The following is a 20,432-nucleotide window of genomic DNA, read 5'->3' on the forward strand; positions in this document are numbered from 1 at the left end:
AAAAAACCCAATATTCAACCAACTGTCACGGTCTGGCTGGCTCTCCCGACGTGTCCTCTTCCCAGTGTTAGTGCTCCTGTCTCCGCTTCTCCGTGATGAGCACCCCGTGCTCGCTGCCCTCTCGTCTCTCGCTACTCCTGGGAACATAAGAGAGAGGCAGCTGTCAGACACGCAATAATGCAGGAGACTCAAACTAAGAACTGGTCGAGAGACTAACGTGAAGCCACGCAATGATCCAGCGTCGGAGAGAGCTCCACCACACTATCAAGTAGCTCCTCCGATGAGGCCTGATCAGCTGCAGGTGTCACATGGTCTTCAGGTGTGGCCAATCACCTGCCAGGGCCACACCCACACAGACACATATGCAGGGAGAACGAGGGACAGCAATACAAAATACATATATTATAATATTAGTCCAAAACTGCTCAGTTTTGACACCAACCCCCTGTGAGAAGGCACTTTGTGACAGTGGGAAGGAAAAACTCCCTTTTAACAGGAAGAAACCTCCAGCAGGACCAGGGGAGGGGCGGGGCCATCTGCAGTGAACAATCGAAGGTGAGGGAGGGCAAAAGGGCAACACAAACAGTGTGGAAGAGATTTAGAGATTAGTAATAACTAATGATCGAATACAACATGGTGTATAAACAAATAGGAGATTGAAGAAGAAACACTCGGTGCATCATGGGAAGCCCCCAGCAGCCAAGGCCTATTGCAGATAACTAAAGGGAGAGTGAGTCTAAGGGTTCATTCTGGTCAGGATTATCTAATCCAGATGAGTTTGATATCAAACTCACTCTTTGCTACACTGTCACAAAAAATGATCTCAGGGTTGTATTTACTGTAAGTGAAATGATGATTAATACAAACAGCCACACACACGAAGGCCGATGCAACACAGATACTGAGCTGTGAGGCTGATCTATAGGAACGCACACAGGCACTTATGTGCACAGGCACAAGCATGTGTCTTCCACAAAGGCTCCAGTCACATGTTGAACAGATACATACCAGCACAGTGATGTCAGTTTGTTCATCCCAACCTCACACTGCTGATCTATTCATCAGAAACTCTGCAGCTGAAGGCCACAGTGAACACTGCCAAGTCTTTTAGCTGTCAGAGTCTCTCAGAAATCATTTGTTCTTAGGGTCTTCTGACGTCACGATAGGCTGTGTGAAACTCATCGGGTGTAGCTGTGCGCTTACATTTTCTGGAGCACCAGATGGGTGGAGTCAGCGCAGTAACAGAAGATGCAAGAAGTGGCACCAGGCGAGTTTTAAAGAAAATCCTTCTGACGCAGCAGGTGGAGCTGACACAGAAGGGAGCGTCCTGTTCTCGACTTTTCTTCTCATGCAGGAGAACCGGTCGCGATTCCTTCACCATCTCCAACAAAAAGTCGTTGCAGAACTCGTGTTAATCTGATTCCTGGTGGATCAAATACGTCAAACTTTAAGTGATCTATCATATGATTTGATACATTGTAAGTCTGATTCCCTCAAGAAGGATTCAGACTTTTAATTACTGTAAACAACAATATGTTTTTAAAATAGCTGATGTTTGCAGAAAGCATCAGCAGAAAATAGAGGTGTTAAACTCAGTTGGATATCGATTTGCTGTATCCCACCAGGTGCAGTTTGCTGAGGCATGTTGCCAGTTTGTGTAGAGGTCACAAACTGGCAACATGCCTCAGCAGGAGCAGAAACAGATTCATGGCTCACCTTCAGGGTTTCTCACCATTTCTACCCAAAGCACAATAAATCGTCCTGATATTACCACAGAGACAGTGTCATCAAACCTGAACTTGATTCTTTAACAAATTAAACATTTGATTTTATGTTTTTTTCCTCAGCACATAAAAATAACACTAAAGGGACATTCCACACGTTTGAACTTTTTATCATTTCCTGCATTTTCTGTACATTTTCTCCCATAAACACATTACATGAGGCCTAATATGGTCAGTCTGAAACATTCCCAACTTGCTGTTACTCTACTGATCACACGGACCACATAGCATTGACATTAGCTCAAAAAAATTAAAGGAACAGGTTTTAATCAGCGTCAGTTAAACTTCTGGGATATTTCCTCCCTTCTCATCTTTTCTGACTGTTATTTCACTTGATTTGCATTTGACTCGGGTCATGGTCACTACTGGTAGCATGAGGTGATACCTGGACCCTACAGGCACATGCTTGCTGAGGATGCACAGGTAGTCCAACTCCTCCAGGATGGCACATAAATACAAGCCGATGCCAGAAGACTTGCTGTGTCTCCAAGCTCAATAGCATGGAGGAGATTCCAGGAGACAGGTGCTTACTCTATGAGAGCTGGGCAGAGCCGTAGAAGATCCTTAACCAGTCAGCGGGACCAGTATCTGCTTCTTAGTGACAGGAGGAACAGGATGAGCACTGCCAGAGCTACAAAATGCAGCTGGTGTGAATGTCTCTAACCAAACAATCAGAAGCGTACTTCACGAGGGTGGACCCTGCGCTCACTGCCCAGCACCATCGAGCCCGACTTGCATTTGGCACAAAATACCAGAATTACCAGGTGCACCACTGTGCCTTTCACACATGACAGCAGGGTTACCTTGAGCACACGTGACAAACGTTAAAGGGTCTAGAGAAGCTGTGCAGAGGGTTCCTCCTGGTCCACGACAATGTCTGGCCTAAATCCAATAGAACACCTCAGGGACGTTATGTTTTGGTCCATGCGACACCTCAGATTATCCAGTGTCTTTGAATTGTTTGCTTGTTTACACAACAATCAAAACAACAAAGTAATATCCAGTGGGATTAGGATTAGACGGCTATGAATCAGGTCAAAGTTTGAGTCTGTTATTTAATAAAATAAGCTTTAATCAGGTTACAACACAGCATCTGAGGGTTTTTTGTGTGTATTGTGGATAAAAACTACTACCGTGTGCTACTAACGGTAATGAACAGAACTATGTATGTATGTGGCATTTTCTTTGCTGCTCTGTTCGGTTCAGCGCACACAGTTCCTACTTTCCTGCCAAACACGAGGATTAAAAATAAGCCTAATAACTAATAAGTCTCTGAGCTGGATCTGCTGCAGGATTCGGTCGCAGTTTTCACAGAGTTCAGAAAGACTTTCTGGCAGTTGTGTTAAAATGATCAGCTTGGCTGTCCCAACATAATAATAAGACAAAGAGGAGAAATGAGAGGTGGAGTTTACATTTGTGTATTTCTGGCGTTAACAGACACTCTTATCTGAATCAGCTTCCAACAAGCAGCTCACAGAGACAGACAGACTCCCTGTCTGGAGAGCGTGGGCGCCTGGGAGACAAAACGACCACAGGACAGTAATATGTTCTTTACTTTTATTTGACGCAGATGATGGGATTAGTTGGTTAATTGTTTAAGCAAAGAAGCTCTTTAATAGTAATTCCCAGTCCTCTGGGTGCAATAAATCCCTTTAGTCCTTTAACATCTGTGTCCTCCACTCTTCAGCGTGCAGCATGTGGGAATTTTTTAGAGACTCTCATGATAGCGAGACAGACGGGCACAAAAGAGAGAGACATAAGAGATCCTGTGAATGGAGATTGAAAGTTCAGCCCGGCCACCAACGTCACCCTTCTCACACTGCGCCCCCACAGGCGCAGGACCAGCACTGCGAGCACTGCGGCTCACAGACCATCAGAGTCCAAATCCAAGCTGAAGTCGTCCTCTAAGAGGATCACGTCTTCTAAATATACTCTCACCACAGGTAGTTTCCCCGAACAGGGAGCTAAGCAGATTACTGATAACAGATACGCCGAACGCACAACTCAGAGTGTGAGGGAACTCTGGGAAAACACCACTATCAGTACAGGTCATCCACTTAACAATACAAAAAAACCCAACGCATCATACTAAAAGCAGATGACAGCGCTCCACATTTCCCTATTTCAGCAATGAGGTTGCATGTTCTCGGAAGTCTGGATCACCATATTCCATCCCACGGATCTTATCTGGAAAACTTCAGCTGTGCTGAAGAGTGAAGAACGTTTTTGTGATTTCTTTTTTTTTGTTTGTTTTAAATTTAGTGGGTTTTCCAGACTGTCTTTACTTTACTTTCAGTTTTGTCATTATTAAAAATGTAAACCTATTTAGCTGTTTTAATGTTTTATAAATAAATTATAATGGAGAAGAAGTTGAGAATAGATATTACAATACAAACCAAAGTTTATTGAAGGCAGTTCACGTGCAGATGTCCCAAATTTTGATAAACATCTGCACCACAGCCTCCTCAGGCCAAATTAAGAAAGATAAATGTGACCTAATCAGGGCAGTCTTTACAGTTTTAAAAGCGCTTTGTCACATTAAATTATATTTTTATTTATAACCATGCTAAAATATTTTCTGATAAAACAATACAATGGTTTAAATCATAACTGTCTTACCATGAAATATATTTTATTGTCAAGAATGAAAAATCTTGACTTCTAAAACGTTGTTCCTCAGGGGTCTGCACACACTTGGGATCATTGTCCTTCTGCAGAGCAGAGCAACCAACCTGCCAGACGGCCTCACATTTCACTCTAGATTACTTTGGTAAACAGAGTAGTTCACTGTCGACTCGGTGACTGTAAGGTGCTTAAGCCTCGTGGCTGCAAAACCAGCCCAAATCATCACCCCTCCAACAGCGTGCTGGCAGTTGGCTTGAGGTGTTTGTGCTGATGTTCTGGGTTCTTTAGTTGATGCTGTGCATCGTTGTCAAACATCTCCACTTTAGTCTGCCGTGCTCCTGAAGTCTTTTGGTTTGTTCAGATACAACTTTGCAAACGTGAGCTGGAAACACGTCCAAACAAGCCCCACTTGTTCATTCTTTTTCTAATTTTGTCGTCATGAGCCAGCCGAGGCCTGAACATCACCGTGGGGTGAATTTGCTGAGACATTTGCCGACTCCATGTTTGTCCAACGCCTTACAAAAAGTAGTGTACAACTGATAATCACTGCCCTGTAGTTTTTGTTAAATAATTTTGTAATGTCATACTTTGTTTCTACCTAATCTTTAGACAATACTAATATTTTCCAATTTCTAAAACCTTAGAATTTAAAGTTGAATTTATGATGTTGTAGATTTGGTGTTTTACGTTACTTCGTTTGGCCAAGGAAGACATACGAGATTTAATGTCTGAGACTTCCTAATTAAATAAAGGTAATAATCATTTTAATTAGCTATTGGATAACCTTGTATAACATTGTGTTGTGCTGTGCTGAAGGTCACAGGCGGGTACAACACGTAGAACCAAACTGGCAGAGGAGAACATGTGCGCTCGCGTGTGTGATAGGAAACCTTTGAGGTTCGGGATGAATAGTTTGTCTTCCTGGAGCCAGCGCTGCAGGATGGGAGGGTAGCAGGAAGTGAGTCAGTAGTGGATCGTACTTAACCAGGAAACAGCCTGTGTGCTGCTGAGGTACTGATCCAAATCCACAGGGGCCGAGCCAAGAACTGCACGGTTCAGGTCTAAATATATAAAAGAACAAGATAAAAAAAAAACTGACAGCCTGCTTGTGAAAAATACATCTGAAAAGCAGGCCAAAGGGCGTTTTTAGATAATCAGATTTGACTGGAGACGCAGACAGCTCAGCGCTCACAACCTTCATCCGGCTGAACAATCGTGACTTCAATGAATTACTTAGAGACTTTGACAGAAAACAAAAATGCGTCAAATGAATCATCCGAGGTACTGACAACACAGGAAATACTTGAAACTGGTTGATCATGTATTAATTTTATTTAAATACTTACAACCTCACCTACAGTGTACAGTTAGAAAACTCCAGTCCTCCAAAGACGGGAACTGGATACTGGTCAAATTTACATAGTGAGGAAAAAAAGGAACCAAACAAAAAGAAATCCATAAAAGAAAAAACAAACAACTTTCACACTTGCTATAGCTGACACTCAGCCTCCTGACAGGCTTTTAAATGGACTGGCAGGGAGGACGACATAATAGTGAGTTTTTCTTATCTGAATCTTCATACACAAAACCAGACGTGAACGTCGTTCCTCTCCTCACACTGCTGCAGCGCGCCGACGCCCCACTGAGGTGAGTGGTAATCTCTGACATACAAAATGATTCAGCTCAAAATTTACAAGTGAGGAAGTATATTTACTCAAGTATAAAAAATAAATTAAAACGTTTATACACAAGATGGACGAACACGATCCTGAGAGCTGTTGTACAATCTTCACTTTCTGGAGGTCAAAAACATCTGAACCCGCCACAACTGACCGCTCACGTACAGATTCGCCAACGAGACTGGCAATGAAACCGCTCCCCCCTTACAACAAACAGGAACAACCGCTTTCCCTCACCCTAATTCAGACGCTGGATTCACTTCTAATTCACACAGTTCATGGCGTTTACGGCAGACGTACTGGAGAGAAGACTTGCACTCTCATCTAAGCTGCGAGTCCAAACCGTGAACATTTCCACAATTACACGTCCACTTTTTCAAACATTTTTTTTAGTTTGTTTCATTTATTTTGGTTGGCATGGTTCAGATGAAAAGCAGGAGGGAGCACAGATGAGTGCGACACGTACAAGTCATCTGAATTTTAGGTCCAAATGTAGTTTATGATTGTCATGGTGCCACCAGCCAAGCGTTTCAATTGAGAATGCAAGGCAAACTTCTCTATTCAGAACAGCTAATAAAACAAAGAAACTAAACGCTGAGATGTAGATGACTTTTAATTCAGTGGTCCAAATTCAAATGTAATTAGGAGGAAATACATGGAAATAACTTTGACAAAACCAGTTTTGGCAGCAGAGATAAAAGGACATGATTCAATGGATAACTAACCGCTACCTAAATGTGCCATTGGAGAGCGAAGTGACAGAGTCAGTCATCAGTCTGAGCAGCTAAACCTGTTTCCTGCTTTTTCCTAACGCCCCCTTAAGCTTTACGGAAACTAGAGCTTAAGTGCTCTCCATATTCACAAACCGATAAAAATAAATGTTCAAGTGAAAGTCTGTTTCTCCTCACAGCAACAAGACTGGAGTAAAGGCAAAATCTGTGAGAATTAGGGGCTTCAACGGTTGTGTAGTGATTAAAGAGCCTGTCACCTGTAAGAGCTAAACACCTGAAATGGAGCTGTACATGAACAGCCTGAAGGGTTACAGCCACTCAAAATATAAATACAAGCCTCAGAGACACAAGCTGACAGTGCAAAGGAGTAGAAAAATACTTAAAAAAGCATTTAAGTAGAATAAAGACCATTTCAGTCATTTCTGCAGAAAAAAAGTAACGTGGAAAGAAAAAAAAATGCTTTAGTTTGATGTGACGCCAAAGACAGTGGATGAAAGCAAAGGCAGTGATGTGGAGGGCATTTAGTTTTTGACAGGTGTAAAGTAAGTTGCCTCAGTGCTCTTGATTCTGTTTAAAGAAACACCAAAAATAAACAATATATTGTTGGGAAAATCAGATATAAAAAAAGCTTTTAATTTGTTACAAAGAGCACAGCCATCTGTAACTAACCAGAAAATATGCATATATACACGAGCACATCAGCTTTAAGAAGAGAAGGAATATGAAACAGAAGGATGTGAGAAACTTAAATAAAAGGAGATTTAAACACATGTGATGCTTAAAGTTTCATTCCATATAAATGTGTGTCTGTTGTCAGGATAATCATTTTCATTAAGCACTGAGATGAGAGAATACATCTATTTATACATCAATAAGTCTGTTTAAAATAGAGATTTCACTTTAAACTTTAAACGCTACCCGAGAGTCTTTTATAGAATCTGAAACACTGTGTTTGGGTGTGTGTGTGTAATATGTCTGCTGCCAATCTTATCAAAACTCGTCTTACAGGCAGTTGCCGCAGTGCACGTTTCTCTTTGCACTGACATTTTCAGTGTCCAAAAACCTGAAACAACCCACACCCAGCTGCCACATCTGGGGCGTCAGGGTCCCAGGATCAGTGTCACTGGCAGAAGGGAGAGGCTGTGGGGTCAAAGCCTTTGAAAACTTCCTTCAGGGAGCCGTTGTCCTGCTCTGCGGCCGCCTGATCAGACTGTGCAGGGCTGTTTCCCCCAAAGGGGCTGCTTGTCCCGCCAGGCTTACTAGCCTGCTTCACAACACCAAATAAAGAGGATACTGGTAGGTTATGGACCCCTGCGGGCGCCTGGTCTACAGCAGATCCAGGAGCACCCTGACCTCCAGCTGCAGCCACCCCAGCTGCAGCAGCCCCGCCCTGAGCTGTGGAGTTAGGTGAGGGCGCAGGTTTGGGCCGGGGCCTGTTATAGCTGTTGTATCTATCCGTGCCTTGCTCTGTACTTTTCTCTGGCTCAGGTTGGTCCAATGCAGACTTCCGAACAAAGAGGGGCTCCTTGGATTTAGGTTTACTCGTTGTGGGGTCACTGAGTTTGGACTCAGTTTGGCTGGCTGAGTTAGGAGAGTTGTTAGAGCCACTGCTGGTACCAGGGCTGCCTGGTTTGTTAGTCCGAGGGTCATACAGACTAATGCTGCTCAGCACACTGGCACCCCCTGGTGTCCCGGCCCCTACACTGCGCCCTGCCCCAACTGAGGAGAGCAGCCGTGGGTCATAGGGAGCAATGGCAGGTGGAGAAGAACTAGATGTTGGTGCAGGAGATGTGGACGGAGGGGGCACAGGTTCTGATGGCTGCTTCAGTGCCGACTTCGGTGGCTGGAGACGGGGATCAGAGGGGACTTTGCGGGCAACACGGGGGTCAACAGGCTTTTCTATAGAAGCTGCAGGCATGGACTGAGGTTGACCCATAACTGGCATAGTGGTAGGGGGTGTGGGTAAATGAGGAGGTGAAGGAGTCTGGGACGTGCTGGAGTTAACATTCTTCAGGATGCGAGACAGAAATTCAAATTCTGGGAGGGTAGAAGCTGAGGAGGATGGAGCAGGGGCGTCTAAGGAAGGAGGAGGCTGTACGGAAGGAGGTTGCGAGTGAGTGAGTGGCGTGTGTAACTGCTGCTGCTGACCGCGGGACAGACGTGAGTCAAGGGTGGACACGGGAGGGATGCCCGGGGGTAGAGGAAGCAGGTCCTGCTTGGGAATAGGGAGCGGAAGCAGATCTTCAGGAGACCAGGTGATGGTTTTAGCGAATGCTGGCATGTGAAGAACAATATCCTTCTTGATGTGGCTGAACTGCTGCAACTGGGAACGTGGGTCTTTCAGAGCCATACCCATGAGCGGATCCAGAGGAATCGGCACGGGCTTGTCCCGTAGAACCCGCTCAGTCTCCTCCTCATCCACTGCCGGGGTCGTGAGCGGAGGGGGCTTATAGACCAGGGGAGGTTCAGGCTTAGCAGCTGGAGGCGAATGGGAGGCAGATCCTGCTGAGGCAGCAGCAGCTAGCCTAGCTAGCCTGGGGTCTGCAGGTGGTCCAGATGACGATGGAGCGAGTGTGGAGTGGGTGGGGTCAGAGATTTGAGCTGACTCAGCAGCACGTGCCAAGCGTGGATCCCGAGCTAAGCGGGGGTCTGCTGGGCGAGCCGGAGGGTGGGAAGGAGAGGCTTTCACAAGGCGTGGGTCGCTCGGATGCACGTCAGATTTTTGAGGAGCCTGGGTCTGCTGACGGAGGGTCTTCAGGATGGAAGTCACGCTCCCACCGCCATCCTCATCCTCGCTAGAATACCAGTTCCCTGAGTCACCTAGGAAAAGAGGGATTTGACATTTTGGTCAACTCTAAGCAATCACTGAAAGGGTCACCTCCGTCTCATTTCTGTTACACACAAAATGGTTTTAAGTCTTAAGTCTTTGGTTTTACAGGTTTCTCCTGTTCTTAGACAGTCATACGGAAAGAGGAATACTTGCAAAGGATGCTACATCTCACTATGCCACAGGAATCATTTATACACAGATGCAGGTGCTGTTCCCTCTACCTTCAGTGTCTCTGCTTTTTTCTGCTCCTCCCTCAGCCATCCTGCGAGCTCTTTCCTCTTCCTCTTGCTGCTTCTGTTGGATCCTCATGAAGAGGACGCGCTGAGCAGGTGGCAGAAAGTCAGGCACAGAAATCCCCCCCTGATTGGCTGTGGCTCCATTAGCAGGGCCTTCCTGGTTGCCTGACTGATTTCCAAATGTTCCTGTGCCTCCTCTCTCGTCCATACCGGAAAAACCCTGGTAACTGTCACCTGATAGGGAACAGACAACATTCTCATAAGTTTAAGAGCCACTATTGTTTGAAGTAAGCTGCTCCAACTCTATTTTGGTATTTAGTATAAAATGATCTCACCTTCTTGAACCACACCCTCCATCTTCATACCCTCTTGCTGATTGTAGAAGTTATTGTAGAAGTTTCCTCCTCCCTGAGGAGGACCTGGAGGCATAGCACCTCCATGTGGAGGGCCCTCTCCTGTTGGAAATCCTCCCATCATTGGTGGTCCACCGGGTCCCATGTTGGGAGGGCCCTGGTTCATTCCAAGGTTGGGGCCCATGTTCTGCATGTCAGGGGGCATCATACCTGGAGGGGCAGGGAATCTTGGAGGAGGGGCACCAGGGGGCCCTTGAGGTCCAGGTGTTGGGGTCTGACCCTGGTTGGTACTGGGGGCCTGGCTTCTAATACAAAAGCGGGAGTGTGCTTTAGAATTCGGATAGTGACTCTCAAAGCAAACATTTTTTTTAATTATTTAGAGTTAATTTAAAAAATGTAGATACTAGTTCCTGTTACACATTATTCTCTCTGCTAGTTGTGCATTTCCTAGAAGTCTGACAAAACCAATAACCAAACACTAAAATAATTATTGCACTGAAAATCCTTTGTCTACTCAACACTCAGGGCCCGCGGGTTTTGGGAGGAACCTTTGAGCTGTTGTGAATCTAAGCAGCTGCTTCTCAGCCTTAACGCAGTTTCACAGATGTTCAGAAAACGTTTTCAGTTCTCAGAGTAAAAACCTCAGACGGTATTCCTACATTCCAAAAACTGAGAACTTGGATCTTCTTACAGACAAAGTCAGGATGCGGATTATACAAATACTCACTTTAATTCTTTGCATTTCTGATCTCTTACCTAACTGCGAGTTTCTGGGCCAGCTGTCCTGTGGGCTGAACTTTAATCTCAAACAACGAGGGGATCTTCTTCCCCATGCCTCCTCCTCCTCCACCAGCAGGAGGTGGGGGACCCATGTGGGGAGGAGGAGGAAGGCCAGGGGGATTCGGCGGGCCACCTTGGAAGGGACTTCCATCAGGACCGTGGACAGGTGGACCGATGCAGGGACCAGGGACAGGAACAGGCCCTGGTCCTGGGGGACCTTTGACAGCCATGGGCACCTGATTAGGTCCAGGAAGACCCCCAAAGTCACCAGCTGGAGGCCCAGCAAAATCCACACCACCTGTGTTGGTTTCAACAGGAACGGGCCGGGGAGGGGTTGGAAGGAGGCCGACTCCAGGAGGGGGCTTAGGAAGCGGGTTAATTCCTTGCTTCTTCAGCTCCTCCACCTCTTTTTCGTCCTCAGCTCCAGCTTCTGCATCCTCTGCCAGCATCTACAAAACCAAAAAAAATACTCTGCTGGGTGAATCTTAAAGAAACACAACTGAAGGCAAACAAAAACAACAGTCTGTCAACTTAAACTGGCAGACTGTGCGAGTGACAAAAATCTAACTTATATACACTTAATATTGTGAGAGTTTACAGAAAATAAACGAGGTGACTGTCTTCGAGGTCGGAGGTTCCTACCTTGTTAAGCAGCTCCCGAGTATCATCATTGAGTTCCTCGTGGGAGAACATACACTCGTCACCATTGACACACTTCCCTGTGGTGTGGAACAGCTTACAGGGGAATTCACGTAGCACAGGAGTCAAGGAGGAACACTCGTGTCACATTATCAGCTGTGTCAACATCAGACAAAGTGGGTACGAGGACTGATACAGCACTGCATCATAATTAACCTCCCTCACATACAGCAGTACATCAGTTACCCTGATTATTGGATAAAACAATTTGCTAGTTCATCTTTGCTTCATAGTGTTAATGGTTGTTAAAACTAATATGAAAACTAAATGGTCATTTTAACGATTGGAGCTTTTAAAAAACAAACCCTGAAACAAAACACTGGTGCACATATCGAGCAAAGGGTCAACTTTGGCCTGGTGGCCCGAATAAACAGGTGTAAACCCTGGATTGATTTCACTTATGCAACTTCATACTGGTAAATATTGCCAGCTTGACTCTTAACTTGACATACTAGTCAGAGATTCAAGTTTAATTTGATTGGAAAAACTGGTTCTGATCCACAACTCCAGACTGCCTTATCTATACTGATAAATAGGCTCTCCATGTGGTCAACAGCAAAGGATATCATGCATGTAAGGACAGTGGTCAGCTCGGGCACAGAATCCAGTGATGTAGAACTTGCACAACTCCTTCTTCTTTGGCAGCTCAATGTCATGGCTGAAGTTACAGTGGTCGCCCTGTTGTATGGGAAAAAAGTGTGTGTTATGGATGTCAGGGCTGAGACAGCAGCCAACAGATAATTTGTAGACCAAAATAAACAACACAGAAGACATTTCCTCTGCATCTTGCAGCTGTGGTTATTACATGCTGCTGTAAGAGTTTATATTAGTATAAAGCCTTTTATAATATTTGCATTAAGCTATAGATTCCTGGCACCAAACGTTGAATGTAATACAAAATTTGTATATGTGCACTTTGAAAAGTGAACTTAACTGTATGTATACAATAAAAGAGCATTAATAATACATATTATTGATATTTGTGCCATCCTACCCAAGTGCATCTCCCCTCGATGTAGTACTTGCAGATGGCCTTTCCTTTCTTGTCCTGGTGCTTTTCATTCTGATTCCTCCTCCCCATTCCCGGTCCATCACCTCCAACACCATCCTGAATCCACCCCACACAACAAGCAAATACAAATTAGCTGTACTGTCCAGTTTGTTACCAGATCAGGGCGCTTTAGGCTGAGCTCATAATAATTATGAAAGTTTTACCCCGTTGTCCATGTCTCCGTTGTCATCATCATTCCCCATGTCTCCTCTTCCTCTCCCTCTGTTTCGACCCTTTGCTCCTCTAATCATGCCACGCCCTCCTTTACCTCTGCCTCGCCCGCGGCCCCCTTTACCACCTGGTGGAGGAATCAAAAGACAGTGTGAGTGAACTTTTGGGCAAAAAAAAGGATATATTTCCCCATTAATTTTGCATAAATCCTAGTTTTAGCCATTTTAGTTCCCTTAACCCTCCCTTTAATGCAACTTTCTGCTGATTGGCCTCACAAACTGTGTGCCATAGTATGGACATCTAGCTTCTATGACATCAACAGGATGAAAGATTTTAAAAGGAATACTGAAACTGAGTGTTTAGAACAGTCTGGTACCTCAGTTTTTGGCTCACAGAAACACTTGCACATACACTGATGGCATTATTTGAGTCTTTGTCCATATTTAATACGTGCACACACAATTACCTCAATAACATATGAAAACAAGAAAAAACAAACAACGTAGGTCAAATTTAAATAAAAGGAAACGGAAGGAAGAGACGAAAAACAAACCTCTGCCTCTGTCTTTGGACTTCTTGTACTGGTTGAGCTCTTTCGAGTAGTCATCATAGTCATCATCACCCATGTCGTAGTCATCATCTCCATACTGTAAGGACGGGGATTATTATTGTCATTTAACTGACTCTTCGTGAACTTGGAGGAAAATATAAATAGAACAGAAGTTGTATGTTTGTCTAAGCCAGATCAGGCTCGTTTTCTGAAGTAAATTATTGCTCCGTGTGGTCTTTGTTTACTGGCACACTTCCAGTATATTTAAACAACTGCACACACACACAAAACACAGGAAATGTAGGAGGGAAAAATTTTTGCCTTCTAAACTTTGACCAAAGCAAAAGACAATGGGTTTTATTCTGAGCTCTAATCCTCACCTCCATTTCATCTCCGTAGCCGTCTCCATCATCATCTCCTCCCATCTTTCCTCCTCCGCCTCGCCCTCCTCTTCCTCTGCCTCCTCCTCTTCCCCTCCTCCCTCCTCTCATTAATCCACGGCCTCTGTGGTTCTTCATACGACCTCTGGCCCCTGCACGAAGACAAAGAGAGAAGTGAGAATAAGCTACAAAAGTGGGACTCCACCTGTCAGCAACTTATCTGAAATTTGTATTGATAAGAGAACTTGTGTGTATGTATGCAAATATGCTCGAGTGCAAATTCAACTGTGGTGCAGGTAAAATAGTGAACTTTGATAACACAGTGATACATTTTTCTCTTTCCTTGTTTGAAAACATCCCCAGAAAAGACGGCCGGCCTTGTCACAACGTTGGATCTTAGGTTTGATTTTTCCGTGTACAGTCTTGCTATGAAACCGTGTTGACTTGTCAGCTGAGCACATATTTAGCATACAGCAGAATATGTTTAAAGAGTCTATTTTTCAAACTGCCGTGAAATTACCTCGCCCACCACGGCCGCCTCCTCCCTCCTTGGCCTTTCGGTACTGGTTGAGCTCCTTGGTGAAGTCATCGTAGTCGTCATCCCCCATGTCTTCATCTTCCTCTCCCTCAAAGTTGTCATCTTCGTAGTCATCGTAACCTCCGTAACCCTGTTTCTCCATCTTCATGTAACCACCCCTCTTTGAGCCACCGTAGCTCCCACGAGACTAGAGAGAGATAAGACATTGATAAACTGAGAATACTTTCATAATGTTCACATTATATTATGCACATGTAACATGTGTGTTGGGAAAGTTTTCTTTTCAGACTTACAGAACCGTACTGGGGGCTGTACTCTCTATATTTCCTTTTCTCACTGGGACTGTAGTCAGACTCATCACTGTAGTCTGAGTGGTCATCATCCGAGGACGCATGACGCTGAGAGAAAAAGGGACAAATGTTAGAGTTGATATTTTTGGGTTAAGCCAGAAAACGGGTGTTTTCATCTCTGCGTTTACTACAATTCTTACTTTATGTCGTGATTTGCGTTTCTTCTTGGACCTCCTCTTTTCTCTTTCCCGCTCCTTCTTCCGCTTCCTCTTACGACGGTGGGCTCTCTCATCGTCTGAACCGCTGCTAGCGTGGCGCTCCCTACTTCGCCGAGGCCGCTCCGCCGACCCTTCGTGGCCTCCTTCACCTCCACCCACTTCTTCACCGTCTCCACCTGGACCGACTGCTGACACACCTCCTGCTATTTCTTCCTCCTCCATTTCTCCCCCATCATCTTCCAACTCACCCTCCTCCAGCTCTCCATCTTCTGCCCTGTATATGAAAAGAAAGCCATCTTTAATATTATGGTCACAAAATTTTACAAAGATAAATGCACAATAAAATTATACAAACAAAGAGGAGGAAGCAAGAACGACTTTATACACGCAGCTGGGGGTAAATCGGCGAAAACAAGTACAGAGGCTCGGCGAATTTGAAAATTGAAGATACAGGGATACACGCACAATTCAAGAACGAGTCATCGATCATAATCTGCTGCTAATATCATAGATGGTGCCATTTTTTCCCGATTGAGCCGTTGCGATTTCAGACTTTTCAGAAAATTATCGGTCAAATTAATCTAGATCCTTGTTTACTGTTTGTTGTATTTTTGTATCCTAGGTATGCCGCTGAGAGGAGACCCTGGGATAGATACAGGACATGCTGGAGAGATCATGTCTCTCAACTGGCTCAGGAACCCCTCCGTGTCCCCTTGGAGAGCTGGAGGATCTGGCTGGGGGGGTCTGGGGGTCTCTGCTTACACTGCTGCCATGTGACTGTGATATGAAACACGAGCTGATGGTTGTATATAATTCTAAAAGAGACTATTAATCTGTAGCACGTACCACTTTCTGCCAGGAAAATTTCTGATGCTGAAGATTTACAAGGTTATACGGTGTATTCTGATGGACCGTCTGTCACACCGTTAGATGGGTAAATGTAAATTTAACTGCAGAATTTGAAATCTATGGCAGGTTGATGTTAAAGTTAATGATTTTGTATTTGTATACACATGCATTCCTGTAAAGACTGCACATAATAAGTACCTGGGATTGCCATAAGAATAAGATGACCTTTCAATCGTATAAGCCAGGTGAAGGAAACACTAAAATGTCAAACACAACACTTTATGCATACACTGGGAGGGCTATATAATCGCACTCAAGATTAAAAAACAAACTCAAACGCTCCTGCAGTGAGGTTAGACTGCACAGCTGCTTATTGACATATTATCTAGGTCATCCAAACAGAAGGATAGATAAAAACACGCTGAATGGTGAACTAAAATACTGTGTATTCAAGGCGAACTTTCTACATCGTCTACACAGCTTCCAGAAAGCATCAACACCTTCCCTTTGGATTTAATCTCATAACGTGACGAGCACGAACAATTTCAGACTTCAAATTAGGTCATGTGTATATGTAATACTGTGCTCCTATTATTAACACTCACGACAGCAATACTGGTGTGTTTTCACCTCGTGAGCCTCTGTGCGTGTGTTATCATACACAGATAAAATGCAATCATCACTCCTACAGCAGCAGAAGTAACCACAAAGGAAGTCTGCGCAATATGCCAAGTGTTTGTGTTTTTGTCTGTACGCAGACAGATTTTAGCCACCACAGCTGGAACACTGCCAGGGTAAAAAATACCCTATAAGGCCTTTTTTTTTTTTTAATGTATTTTAACTTCTAATATGAAGGACATCCATCTGGTGTAGAAAAAAAAATAAACAGACAGTTCCTGCTGTTTGATGTCTGCTGTTACTGAGGACTACCTCAGAGAAGGTTGAGTACTTTAACGTGTTTATGTTTGGCCATCTCTCAAAACAACAACAAGAACTTGCAACAGAGTGTTGCAGTAATGGGTCTTAATCTCAGATTAAATTGCCGAACAAAATATGTATTTATCATAAACTTTTATTTCCCACAGAGCACATTTCCTGCCACAATCTAGAAGCCCGTGGAAACTTCCTACTGGCTTTTAGCTGAGGGAGCCAGATCGATGCCAACTTCTGGGCCAGCCCACAAAAGGAAAAGAAAAACCCTGTGGCGCTCTGTTACGTCAAAACTGTGCAAGACACACGTCATAAAATGTTGACACAAAAATGTTAGTAACAAAGAAAAGAAAAAATATTAGTACCTCCCTAAAGGCCAACACCCAAAGTAGGCTGACAAGCACTGTGTCCAGCAGTCAGAGAGAGGTCTGAGCTCTGGATGATGTGAACAGGAGTTAACTGATTCACTGAGAAGACTACTGCCATTCAGTATCAGACTCTCAAAGGCAGGTTTTGTCCTCCTCTGAGCCCACAGTGAGCTAAGATGGAGCAGGTGGTGGAAGACAGCTGATCTGCTTTTGAGGCAAAATGTCAACTCCACTGTACGTGTAGTCTGCACCACATCCTCAGCTCACCGGCTTTCTCAGGGGAAGCAAATTAATCAGCCTTAATCATCAGAGCCCAATTTCTCCCCTCAAAACAGCAAATATATTATTAAAAAAAGAGAGAATGCCACAAACACGTTAGCTTAAAGAATGAAAACTGTCTACAGCAAAGTCCAACTTCCACCACAAACCCTGGCTGCTACCAAGATGTAGCCTGCCAAGGGACTGCTTCAAGGAGTACAAAGGTCATCTTTCATTAGTAGCTGTTCCAGATTTGACTGATTTTTAGGTTTTAGAGTGCAAAGATATCCACAGATGACCTAGTAAAGTCTCACTTTTATTAAAAATGGGCTCACAAAACCTGGATTCACTGCCAGAAAAAAAAAATCAGTTATCTGCTAATGGCTCACAAGACACAATCCAGAATAAACTACAAAATCTGTCTTCATATTTGGTACTCGGGACCATGAGCCAGAATTAAACTACACTTATTCTCTCTGGAAATATGTAAAAAGACACGCAGTATCAGATACCAACTAACCCAGTCCAGTCCATTTTTGACATATTATCTAAAACACTTTAACAGACTCTATAAGATGATTTGTCCTAAAAAAGCTATCAGCTTTTAATCAAACACCACAAACTCAGTCCCCTACTTTATGACTGGCATGATTGCACAGACCTGTTACAAAGGAGCGCTCCCTTTCATAGCACAGGGATTTGGCTGTATTGTGGAGGCAGGTTGTTGTGAATAGGGGGTGGCTGGGAATCGCTATGGGCACAAGCTGTTGCCCCCCCTGCAATTCTGAAATACCCCCATACACACACATATCACCTGCTGCTTCCTAATTTAGGGAATAACATAAAACAGCAAACCCCATTCAAGCTTACTCTATACTACCAAAACAAGCTTAGCTGTACAGAGCTGTGGAGAGGAAAAACTGTTATTTACTTTGTTATTTGTAAGCTGAGCACAATAAAGACCAGTCCTGTGCATGATCAGTTCGCCATGTTAGTTACACCAGACAGTTTCCATTTATATCCAAAGTGTAAAATCTCCAAACAAACCTCCTACCAGACAGCTTAGGTTTAGCAGAGCACATGATTATTCCGGATCAAATGGTTTACCATGCATTATGGCACATTATTAGCTCAATATTCGACTCCATAACTTAACTCTATAAGCACAAAGGGCCACATTTAAAATGGGGAATACTTACTGTGACGGGCTTTCTTCACATTTTGCACTCAAAACAACAAAAAAATAAAGCTTCTCGCTAAACTTTCGGGGACACTAAGTGGGAGTTTGTGGGGATTGGAAAGTGGGGGACCAACCGGGTACAGCAAATTTTGCCAACTGGGGACAGTGGAGAAGGGAACTTTTGTGTTTGACTTTAAACACTTTTGGGATGCTTTGCAGACGTTTTACACTTTTTGGGGGAGGTGGGGGGACTTCGGGGGGATGTTGGGGACGAGTCAGTGTGGGCACGACTGTGAATAAAAATGGCATGTTAGTTAAAATACATCCATAACTACAGTAAAACGAAAAAAAAAATCTAAATTTAACGACAATTAAACTTAAATGTTTGAGGGCGTTCATAAGGGGAGCTAAAGGGTTTTTCTTATTTGAGTTATTTACAATTAATGAGACGATGACAATTTTAAGTGCGTAACGCCAAGGGTGCAATTAAGCGCTACGCTCCGCCAACGGCACATATGCATTTGAACCGATAATAATCGACGATAGTGATCAAATAACTTAAAGTTTGGCTACTTAAAAAACAGCAGCCATTAGAAATATCGACGACCTTAAAAATCACAGTCAACATAAGTATTAGCCCTTAGCTTAGCCTTTCTCTGTTGTTGCCAACAGCATACGTTAGTAACACCAGCTAACATGCTAACGCTGCTAGCCTGAGTAGGCCTCACCGTTAGCAAAAAAACCCACCAGTTTAATGTTTGTTTGTTTTTTCCTTTTACCGCTGTGATCGCTACTGATACCAAACACACACGATTAATTGAACTAATTAGTTAAGTTTTTTAAGAGAGGGTGATTAGTTAACCAAGGCGCCGTGATCAATCGTCGAATTGTTAAGTATGGTCGCTTAAAGTATGATTTATCAGCCGTTTCAACCTCATCTCTTTTCCTTGAGACAGGCTGGCTCGAGTCGATTGCTCGTTGATTGTGATAAACGTAAATAAAACACAGGGAACAGCGTTATCCCAGAAGTTTTTTTGGCCTCCCAGTTGGCGTTGTCGTATCAACATGGCGTTACCTCTGTACTCGTTTTCCAGAAAAGGCGAATTTAATCCCTCTGACAGAAAAAAAGGAAAAAGAAACCCCGGGCTTTTTGTGTAAAAGCACAGGACAAATAAATAATTTCATTTAAATATGACTGTAGAATTACTCGACCTTTCGTCAGTCAGGAGACTGTTGTGTTCGTGGTTGGTAGTTGGGGAGTTTGGATGGACAGTCATGCTTTCCACAGCCATTTCCTCTAGCTACATTGAGGTGCAAAAAATTACAACTCGACACTGGAAACTACTGGCTTATGCGTCACTTCACACTAGGATCTAATTGTTTTGATTTTAGGAAGAGTTTCAGTTCATAGTAGGCAATTCTCCACTACAGTTGTAAGAGAAATATTGAGTCCTGACGTTCTCCGTCCTACTGTAGCGATGTGAAATGACGACTGATGAACCTAAAATGGCCGACCGTCTTCTCCAAGGAGAAAAGGGGCTGGCCTTCCCGAGAGTGACATCATGACGAATAGCGTACGCTCCTCACGGAAATCAACGAATGGCAAATTTGCAGGGTAAAATGTGGCCTGGATATTGACTTGCAGGTAAACCGTCTCCCCCAAGTAATCTTATTCGATTATTAACGATTTCGAAACGTATATATTTTTTTAATGTTCGTACTAGATCGATGTATTTCTCCCTGTTATTTACGTTGGCTTGAAGTCAATTTCATTCACTGTATTTTATTCTTAGGTCGCTGTATTATCTTTCGTATAATATTTCGTGTTAGTGAATAAAAAGATTGGTCATTCTACATCCCATTTTCTCCCGTGGCCTCGTACTTGTTAGGGTCATTATAACACAAAGGTTCAATATGTTCTTAAATTCTCGA

General features: G+C 43.8%; 1 protein-coding gene across 3 annotated transcripts; it reads right to left on the reverse strand.

Annotated features, from left to right (window-relative positions):
• Positions 1 to 5,722: 5,722 nt before the first annotated feature.
• On the reverse strand, positions 5,723 to 20,037 carry zc3h4 (zinc finger CCCH-type containing 4). Of its 3 annotated transcripts, none has more exons than XM_005932620.3 (14): positions 18,520 to 20,037; positions 14,898 to 15,189; positions 14,701 to 14,805; positions 14,390 to 14,594; positions 13,870 to 14,021; positions 13,493 to 13,586; positions 12,933 to 13,066; positions 12,712 to 12,825; positions 12,284 to 12,395; positions 11,661 to 11,770; positions 10,995 to 11,467; positions 10,221 to 10,543; positions 9,871 to 10,119; positions 5,723 to 9,639 (listed from the first exon to the last, which is right to left on the reverse strand). In XM_005932620.3, exons 2-14 carry the CDS (start codon positions 15,135 to 15,137, stop codon positions 7,940 to 7,942), a joined length of 4,011 nt encoding a protein of 1,336 aa, XP_005932682.1. In that variant the 5' UTR covers positions 15,138 to 15,189; positions 18,520 to 20,037; the 3' UTR covers positions 5,723 to 7,939. The 3 variants fall into 3 exon arrangements, with proteins under 3 accessions (XP_005932682.1, XP_042080799.1, XP_014192393.1); XM_042224865.1 differs by having other exon boundaries at positions 10,221 to 10,540; positions 19,713 to 20,036; XM_014336907.2 differs by having other exon boundaries at positions 19,713 to 20,036.
• Between the last annotated feature and the right edge of the window lie 395 nt (positions 20,038 to 20,432).

The sequence above is a fragment of the Haplochromis burtoni genome, unplaced genomic scaffold (genome assembly GCF_018398535.1).
Source record: "Haplochromis burtoni strain Fernald_Lab_line unplaced genomic scaffold, NCSU_Asbu1 Contig_153, whole genome shotgun sequence".
Classification (NCBI taxonomy): Eukaryota; Metazoa; Chordata; class Actinopteri; order Cichliformes; family Cichlidae; genus Haplochromis; species Haplochromis burtoni.